At 38.3% G+C, this 10,414-nt stretch overlaps 1 protein-coding gene across 1 annotated transcript; it reads left to right on the top strand.

Moving 5' to 3' along the window:
* Positions 1,471–2,910, top strand: LOC8058032 (ABSCISIC ACID-INSENSITIVE 5-like protein 5). The gene is made up of 2 exons (XM_021465502.1): positions 1,471–2,146; positions 2,270–2,910. Exons 1-2 carry the CDS (start codon positions 1,634–1,636, stop codon positions 2,357–2,359), a joined length of 603 nt encoding a protein of 200 aa, XP_021321177.1. The 5' UTR covers positions 1,471–1,633; the 3' UTR covers positions 2,360–2,910.

Raw genomic sequence — 10,414 nt, 5'->3', positions numbered from 1 at the left:
CATCGAACCGAAGGCTATCGGTTCACTGGTCCAACCGTTAAAAACCGGTTAAACCGTCACTTCAACAGTTTTGGACCGGATAAATGTAACCGGCCATAAATACTCTGAATCAGTGCAATATATGATATATAAAAAACAATTATTATCTAAAAATGATAATTAGTAGCCAGATATATCTTGATTTAATACGGCTGTACATGGTTGTATATGGATTATATTTGTATATTATTATTGGTTATACGAGAAAATACTTATGCGTTGCATTTCTACCATTAGAAAAGCAAGTTGAAGAGTGTGTTATAAGTTATAAAGTAAACATATATAGCATGGTGATCTATAGAATCAATTTTCATCTCTAAGCCTATGAATTCGAGACATGCTTAGGCTCTGTTTGGTTCCATTTAGTCAACTAAAGTTAGTCCTAGCTTGTTTGGTTCCGGACTAAAGGCCATTATTGGTCTTGTTTAGTTCATCCTAAAAACTAAAAACTTTTCAAGATTCCTCGTCACATCGAATCTTGTGGCACATGTATGGAGCATTAAATATAGATAAAAACAAAAACTAATTGCACAAGTTTGCTTATAAATCACGAGACAAATCTTTTAAGCCTAGTTACTCTATGATTAGACAATATTTGTCATATAAAAACAAAAGTGCTATATTGTTAAAATCTAAAAAAATTGATCTAAACAAGGCCTAAACCAGATGAACAATGACCATACACCCTCATTGCCATCCTTTATCCTCTCGCAGGTGGGATCTTTTTGTCCTTGAGTCCCCTTTAGTTACCCACTTGAAGACTAGACTAAACCAGTTTAGTCATCTTGTAGTCAATCTATTTGGTAATTTAATGACTAAAAGAGGCTAAAACCTGGTGACCAAATTTTAGTCATCTGGAATCAAACAAGGCCTTCTGATTTTTAAAAAATTATGGAATGTCAAATTCTAAGTCAAATAGCTTAATTTATAAAGTAGATTTCAATTCCTCCGATTAAATGGATCCAAACGGTTCCTTATAGTTTGGATTGAGCGAATATTTTTTCCCCGGACACAGAGAATATCTAAACGCGGCCTACCTACGTAGGAGTACATCATCACGATGATGCACCACACCTCAAAGAGCTCAGAGTCAGGCTCAGACTGCTAGTCCTTTTTAGTTGGCATTTTCTTTATTTTGAGTACGTAATATTTTTGTTTGTATTATTATCTAACGATGGACTAATTAGACTCAAAAGTTTTGTCTCGCAAATTATAGACGAACTATGTAAATAGTTATTTTTTATCTATTTTTAATACTCCATATATGTGCCCGTAAGATTTGATGGGACGAGAAATCTTAAAAAATTTTGGAAACTAAATCAGCAGTGCCTTGTTTAGATCACCCCAAAAACCAGAAACTTTTTAAGATCCCCGTCATATTGAATCTTGAAGCATATGCATATAACACTAAATATAGATAAAAATAAAAACTAATTGTACAGTTTACCTGTAAATCACAAGACAAACTTTTTAAACCTAGCTACTCTATAAATGGACAATTAATATTTGTCAAATAAAAACCAAAATCCAAAAACTTTTCGGATGTAAACAAGTCTCAGGCTAAAAAAAATCGAGTACCACCTTTGCGTTTCCGATGAACACAGTGTGTCCGTGCTCCGGCTACTTGAACACACTTCTCGCAGTCGCAGCACAACAGGCCCCATCATACCCCTTTCGCAGCAGCGGCGCAGCCAAGCAAGACCAACTGACCAAGAGAGAATACCCGACCCGAAGCAGCAGCCAGCCAGCCATGGAGCCACAACGAGGAGAGGAGCAGCTCGTGCGTGGTGGTGGGGCGGGCTGCGGCGGCGGCGGCGCTAACGACGACGCCGGCGCCGCGGCTTGCCTCTGCCCCGCCGCGGCGCGGGGTCCTTTGTTCCCACCACGCCACGCGCTGGAGCAGGAGGTGCTGCGCCGCGCCGAGCTGCAGCTGCACGCTGCCGTCGTCGTCGGCGGCGGCGGCGACCGGCGCCGGGAGCGCAAGATGAAGAACCGCGAGTCGGCGGCGCGGTCCCGCGCGCGCAGGCACGCGTACGTCAGCGAGCTGGAGAAGGAGGTGAGCCTCCTCCAAGCAGAGAACGAGGAGCTCCGGAAGCTCTGCGAGGAGGTAAACGACATTTTAATTTCTTGCCTGAAGCATTCGATTTCTTATTAGAGGTGTTGTCGTGTGGGTGGCTGCTGGCTCATTTTATTTGCTTTGATGCCCCTCTGCATCTGCACGCGCGCGCAGCTGAAGGTGGCTGCGGAGGTGGCGGCGCCCGCGACGGCGACGAGCAGAGCTCCCCAGCTGCTGCGGAGGACGTCCTCCGCGCCACTCTAGCCTCTGCGCTCTCATCTGCATCCATCCGGTCGTCGTCCCAGCTCCAAGGTTTGGAGAGGCATGGCTGCCATTTCCGTACGGCCGGCGGGCGGGGCGGCGGAGAAGGATGATGGACACGGAGACGACGACGGAGGAGTGGAGGACAGGGCCGGGTGGGGCGACCTCGCTCGCTTTGCGCATCTGCCTGGACAGAAATGGTAAACGCCGGTTCCTCGATTCGGGGAAGACGCCGATGAATGATTGGATGGGGGAGGCTGGCCTGGCCTGTGGACTGTGGCGGCCGGGAGTAGGGTAGGGTAGGCTGGGTCTGGGTCTGGACTGGCCATGACTGGCCGGGGGGTGCACGCCCATGAAATGATACTGTAATGCGAGATGCTGCCTGTGACTACTGCGAGAGCTTGTCTCTACCCGTTTACGTTTCTTCGTCGTCCCCACTCATGGCTGGTCGCCATTGCGCACGCGTGCTCGCCAATAGCGTTCGATTCACGTGCAAGTACTATACATCATATATATCCGTCCTATAAAAAAAATAAACGATGAAAAGTTACCAAGTGCTCCCTAAATATTTGTCGCTACAATTTATATGTTTGACTCGATTTTTAAAAAAAATATGTGCAACATTTTTTATCGTTGGATAAATGCATTTTTTTGTAACCAATAGTTTTTAGAAGTTCCAAAACCAGGTTTTCATGACTCAATTTTTTTTGATATTATTGGAGGTACTCTTAGTGCACCCAATTTTATAAATTTATTAGCAAATATAGATACCCTAAGACGACCACCTTTGTTAATTGACTATCTATAGAGATTGTCTCCTACGCCCATATTTCTAAATCAATTAACAGATATGGACATTTATGCGGCCCGCCTCGCCATTTTTGAGTGTGTAGTGCCCAAAAATATCTGCCTATACTAATTGATGAGTTTGTCTTATACTCCCTCTATACCTATAAAGATAGTCGTTTAGGACAACAACATGGCTCCAAAGTCTAATTTTGACTCCTTGTTTTTATAAAAATATTTATCAGCAAGTGGTATATGTATATTTTTATCAAAGTATTTTTCAACATAAATCTATTCATATGGTTTTCATATTTTCAAACTCAACAACTTAAAATATATTCATGATTTATATTCTCAATGTTAAACTCAAACATTATCCAAAATGACTTTCTTTATGGTTATAGAGGCAGCAAGTACCGGGCCGCCTTGCCAATTTTGAGGGGCATCGCGCAAAAAGACCTGCCTATACTAATTGATGGGTTTGTCTCATAAAACTTTTTGTAATAGTTGACATTTTTCTCTGCAAATTTAGTTAAATTTATGATTATTTGACTTGGACTAAACCTATAATATTATTATTTTTGGGGCTGAGATAGCAGTAAGTTTCTAAATCACGTCACCTGTGTACCTCTAGTTTTTTTACATGTAGTATTATGTTAGTCCATAGTTGAACATTCTTAACTTTGATCATCATTTTTTAAAAAATCTATATTGTTTCATAACATTTGAATTATATAAAATAAATTTAGTTCATAGTGTATCTAAAAAAATAAACCTTATATTGTTAACCTATATAATTTTAATAAGGTTGATGGTCAAACATTAAGATGAAACTAATATGACACGCGTAAAAATGACAATGCTTTTACTATATACTATTCCCTTCATTATTTCAAATTGTAAGTTATTTTGGTCATAGTTTTTACTATACATTTGGATATAGCATATAACTAGCTGTATAACAAAAGTTATGCACTTACAAAAATCCAAAACGACTAACAATTTAAAATGGAGAGGGTAATATATCATATTCTTGCTAGGGACGTGGCTCCATGAACTCCACATGTTTATACATGAATTTAACCACTCAAATTTATACGACGTTTTTAGCAAACAATAGAAGTATCTTGTTTTTTGAAATGATAGAAGTATTTGAGAGACGAATTAAATATTTGCGTTCCTTAAAAAACGGTTGACGCGTAGAGTTTTTTTTTGTTTGAAAGATCCGGTTACCTGGCATATATATTAATAAGGAGAATAGAGTTTCCAATGTTCGCACGAGGAGCGCGTCCCCCGCATGACAGACCGTCGAGCGGGGCTTAGCTACAATAGCTAATTACTCCCAATATTGGAGACTACGAAAAGGGTGGCAAGAGCTCTTCCTCCAGCGCTCGCCCAGAGGAATGCCTCATCCTTAATCTGAGCCACGGTCTGCTCCACAGTGCTTTCTGTTCCTTGGAAAACCGACGCATTCCTCCACTTCCATAGGCACCAGAGTGTGAGGATCGCCAGGCTATGTTCCAATTCCTCCCCCCCCCCCGTTGGAATCATGTGTAGGAACCAATCTTCGATCGTCGCCACGTCAATCCACTGATATGGTTCTAGACTGCTGCAGTTGCTCCACCTTGATACTTGCCTCTAGATTGCTTTGGAAAATGGGCATTCCACAAATAAGTGTCATGCTGTCTCCAGGTTCCTGATGCATAATCCACAAAAGTAGTTGTTTTCCCATCCTTGTGACTGTAGTCGTGCGGCTGTTCATAGGCGATTCCGTAGTCGGAGCTAGAAGAAGAACTTGCATTTAGGTAGAGCCCATGCCTTCTATATCAGTTTACAGAAGCTGGACTGTATATTGCCAAAGAATTGTGAGTAGTTTTTCAATAACAGTCATCACGAAGAAGCACTCATGCACACCATCTGTCAAAAAAATTTTGTTTTAGCTATAAATTTAGACAAATATTTATTATCAAGATTTATAGGTTATGGCTACGTATGCCTCGCCAGTACAGCAGCTGCCACAATCAATTAATTTCGCTATGTTTTGCCGGCCATACGCCTCTGCCTCCACCCTCGCGTTGGCAGCAGCACCGTCGTGACCCTGCCATTATATTTCTACAATCCTACCTCCATGCATGTCCTAGCAGATCCTCGAGAGATTTGAGATTTCATATCCCCGTCGTCGTTGTCCATTCTTTAATTCGCGTGAAGCCAAAACGACAGTTGGCAGTGATTTGGAACTTGTTTTAGGCCCTGTTTAGTTCCCCACCCAAAAAATTTTCATCTATCCCATCGAATCTTTGACACATACATGAAACATTAAATATAGATAAAAAAATAAACTAATTACACAGTTTAGTTGAGAATCGCGAGACGAATCTTTTAAGCCTAGTTACTCCATGATTAGCCTTAAGTGCTACAGTAACCCACGTATGATAATGATAGATTAATTATGCTTAATAAATTTGTCTTGCAGTTTCCTTACGAGCTATGTAATTTATTTTTTTATTAGTTTCTAAAAACCCCTCCCGACATCCTTCCGACACATCCGATGTGACACCCAAAAAATTTTCGTTCCCAATCTAAACAGGCCCTTAGTTTCAATTTTTTTTTTAAATTTTTCATATTCCCTGTCACATCAAATCTTGTGGCACATGTATAGAGCAGTAAATATAGATAAAAATAATAAATAATTGCATAGTTTATCTGTAATTTGCGAGACAAATCTTTTGAGCTCAGTTGTATAATTAGTTATTATTTTTATCTATATTTAATGCTCTATGCATGCACAACAAGATTTAATGTTGACGGGAAATCTAAAATTTTTTGTAATTTTTTTTGAACTAAACAAGGCCATAATAATACTAAACAACAATGTCAAATCAAACGTGCATAATCATGGTCACTTCACTTGGCATTTTGGCAAGCAAGCGTCACGCATCATCATGAAAAAGGGTGCCCTACTAGTACTGGCCGACATTTTATTTGCGGATGATTGATTACAAAACCACCCATGCATCATCGATCAGCATCCTTGTTTACTTCCAAAAAATTTTTGCAAAATAGAAATATTAGCACTTTCGTTTGTATTTGACAAATATTATCTAATTATGGACTAACTAGGTTCAAAAGATTCGTCTCATCAATTTCGACCAAACTGTGCAATTAATTTTTATTTTCATCTATATTTAATACACCATGCATACGTCTAAAGATTCGATGTGATGGGAAATCTGAAAATTTTTGCAAAATTTTTGGAACTAAACAAGGCCTTGATCTATCGATCAGCGAGTCCTCGAAGCAGCAAATTTCGTGCTGCACTTGAACCGGCCAGCAATCGTGGATTCGCGCCACCTTTTTAATTTCTTGCTGGACTGGCGCCGGCCGGACGGGCAGCAGCGCATGTGCGTCGCGCACGGAGCACCACGCTCTAGTTCGGCCCATGTGCTGCCGGCGCCATGACGAAGAAAAAAGTCAACATTATCTCTTTCATTTTTTTGTGCAAAAAGTCTAGTTTTCCAGCGAAACTCTAAAATCCGGTATTCAAATTTTAAAATCATTTATCTTACCTCTTTATCCTGCTATAAGCAGTTTTGTAGTCGGTTTTGTCTTTATCTTTTTAATTTATTTTGACTAAATCTTTAAAAAATCAGAGTAAATCATAAAAAATCATAAAATAAAAAAAATCTAATTTTGTTGGACTCTATATGAGTAGATCTACATAGTAAATATATAATATGGTATGCTTTAATACAATTTTTTATTGTGGCTTTAGATCTATATTTTTCTGTAATTAATTGAAATAATTCATAGTTCCCCAACTATTTTATAGTTGAACTGTATTAAAAAATTTATATTCATTGGATCATGTATACCTTACTTATAGATTTATTTATATTTAACAAGCATAACCTAAATAAAACCTATAACTAAGTTATACATGATCAAATGAGTATGATTTTTTTACTACTATTTAAGCATACAATAATAAGTCCATCATAAATTTTTTTTTACCATAATTGGACCATAAAAATTGCAGCTATGAGTTATTCTATTTAATTATAGAAAAGTGTAGATCTAAACCTATAATAAAAGTTTTGTACTTATGTTTCTATATTATATACATTCCATATGTAGATATACTCATGTGGATTCCAACAAATTTATTTTTTTATTTTTTTTATAATTTCACTATATTTTTTCAAAGATTCATCCTAAATAAATAAAAGGGAAAAATGATAAAACTGCCTTCAAAACTGGTTATAATAAGATAAGTGAGGTAAGATAAACAGTTTTAAAAGTTGAAGTAGGTGTTTTGTCCAATTTTAGAGTTTAAGGAAAAATGGACTTTCACGAAATTTGAGGAGGTAATATGCGACCCAAACCCGAGGGGTTTAAAGTGGGCTGCGTGCTGGTTCGTTTGGTCTTCCACAATTTCTGTTGGGCCAAATAGAAGTACGGCCCATTACAAAATGAGGAAGGATATCCTCTGCCAAAACGAACGCAACGGTGGGCTGCTCCACGCCTCCACTCCTGTCCTATGGGCTCTATCTGCATCCAACCCATGCATGCAGCTGTTGTTATAAAAAAAAAAAAGCACCTGCAGATTGAAAATATCTTGGCTGCTTTATGATCACAGGTAACGGCCTACTCACTCCGTCCCACAAATAAACATATTTCTTTGACTTATATGATTTGTGTTTAACAATTCAGGTCTTATTCAAAAAAAAATAATAAATATTATTTATTTTTTATGACTTGTTTTATTGTTAGATTAGATATGATTTATTTTTTTTATTATTTGCACAAAAAATTTAAATATGACTAATAGTCAAACATGAATCGTATTAGTTAAAAAAATGCACTTATTTGTAGGACGGAGGGTACACAACCATCTTTTCGAGTTTGGATGTGCTATGGTGCTCAATTCAATATATACCCTCCCCTGGCCTTCTATTTGGTGACCAAGAGAGTCAAATGAGGATCCTCACATTATGGACCATATGATTTGTTTTGATATTCGTGCTTAGAATAGGAGAGATAATAGAAAATTATCTTTCTCCTGCTGAGCACGAATCTCCTGTAGTCCACGTTGCGAGAACATGTATCCTTAGAGGCACTTTACGTCAAATGAGTGAGTTTCATGAGTCTTGTCTCGTACCTAGGTACGTACCTACTATCGTCGTCATTTTGGATGCATGGGAATTTTGAGGAAGCATGGGAGTGCGTGTTTGGTGGATTGTGTTCAAATGCTCCTACAAACAGTGGCTGATGAAGGTATTTGTGGTGCTGTGCCGGCTGGGGATCCCGTGCTGCGTGCTTCATCGATTGTTTGCCTTGGTCGCTTCTGTTGGATGCTTAAACTAGGTCGTAGTAGTACAAGCAGTGAAGCAGTCGGTTAAGGAACGCTACACAACTCAGGTTCTAATAAGATAAATGGTTTTTATCAAAAAAAAAAGATAAATGGTTAGGGAACCAATCTCTTGAAAACAAGTTTTCAGACCTTTTTCATCGTAGTTCTCGTAAGAAAGAAGCTACAATTTCGGAGATCTTTAGCATGATACTCTGAATGTCTACCTCAGAGTCAGGATGGTATTAATAGGGAATACTGTACTATAATGGGAATAATTTGGTTGCACACCTTGAGGATGTTGAACTACACGATGGAAAATTTACTATTAAAAAAAATACTATTACTTGGTCTTTGAATAATGACAGTTCTTTTATAGTTTGGTCTCACAAGAAATTTGAAAGATGAAACTTCCCTTGAAAATTTAAATCTTTATGTGGTTTCTCAAAACAGGGGTGATACTAGCTAATAGAAGACAATTCAGCTAGAAGGAATTGACATTGGGTGTACATATGTATACTATTCAATATCTCTTCTTTTAATGTTGTTATGCTAAATTTCTTTGGAGTACGAGCTGTGTTTGCTATCACTCCACCTTTGAATGTGGAGAATTTACTTGGTAGTTAGTGTAAGTAGGAAGGAATGAAAATAAATCTTTGTTGCTAACAGGGGCAACAACTTTCTGTTGGCGGTCTATAAGGTTCTCAAGAAATGATATCGTATTTAATAATGCATATCTAAATTTTGTTACAGGTCCTATTCTTTGAAACACATTGGCTCCATTTTAGGAGTCAATTGCAATACGGTGATGCTGCTAAGTTATTCATCGTCCATGCGTGCTCTACGTTAGAGTCAGTGACGTTGGTGGGTTTTTTTCCTTCTCATGAATGACCTTTCAGGCCTTGTTTAGTTCCCAAAATTTTTCAAGATTCTCCGTCACATCGAACCTTGCGGCACATGCATGAAGCACTAAATATAGACGAAAACAAAAACTAATTCTGCAGTTTACCTGTAAAGCGCGAGACGAATCTTTTGATCCTAGTTAGTCTATGATTGGATAATATTTGCCACAAACAAACGAAAGTGCTACAGTAGCGAAATCCAAATTTTTTCTCAAACTAAACAAGGCCTCAATTTTACGATTACTTTGTGAACTTTCAATTATTTGGTTGTACGAACATTTGAATGTGCAAATTTGGTGTAATAAGTGTATCCGGCCCCACAGGGAACTCTGGAAAATAAAAATTCCTCTAAAGATCAAAATCTTTCTTTGGTTCCTACGAAGGGGAGTTGTTCTAACCAAAGACCTCGCTAGGAAGAATTGGAAAGGGAGCCAGAAATGTGTCCGTTGTAATATGAATTAGACTATCAACACTTATTCATTGATTGCCCTTTCACCAAAATGATTTGTAGGATTATTTTCTTTGCTACTAGTTTAAATCCACCTAGATCTATCAACCACATGCATGGTACTTGGTTTCGTAATCAGAATAAGAGGCTTAGAGAGGTGATTTGGGTTGGGGTAGCTGCCATGTGCTGGGCCATCTGATATTGCCGAAATGATGTTATTTTTAACAAGCTCAAAACTAACTCTATTATGCAGGTTATTTTTAGGGGAGCGTATTGGCTCTGTTTTTGGGCCACGCTACATCGGGATGAGCAAACCAAGGATATCCTATCTTCGATAAGCAGGAGATTAGAGACAATTGCTTTAGAGATTTCTAATAAAGGATTGAAACATATTTACTGTTTACTTTAGAGTCCTTGTCATTGTATGAGACCATGGTTTGCTTTTTCTCGCTTTTGTTAATTCCAAACTTTGTAATAATTAGCTGTGTACATCCTTTAGATGTAGAGACCGGATGTTTTTTCTATCCATTATCTAAAAAAAATTGTATCCGGCCCGGTTGCTTTTTTCTAAGGAT

The sequence above is a fragment of the Sorghum bicolor genome, chromosome 7, assembly GCF_000003195.3.
Source record: "Sorghum bicolor cultivar BTx623 chromosome 7, Sorghum_bicolor_NCBIv3, whole genome shotgun sequence".
Taxonomy (NCBI): domain Eukaryota; kingdom Viridiplantae; phylum Streptophyta; class Magnoliopsida; order Poales; family Poaceae; genus Sorghum; species Sorghum bicolor.
Note: the sequence above shows the minus strand (reverse complement) of the source record. Positions and strands in the feature narration are given on the sequence as shown.

Coding starts and splice junctions, on each gene's coding strand:
- LOC8058032 (XM_021465502.1), top strand. CDS start 1,634: ATGAACACAGTGTGTCCGTGCTCCGGCTACTTGAACACACTTCTCGCA. Junction 2,147..2,269: donor TCCGGAAGCTCTGCGAGGAG/GTAAACGACATT, acceptor ACGCGCGCGCAG/CTGAAGGTGGCTGCGGAGGT.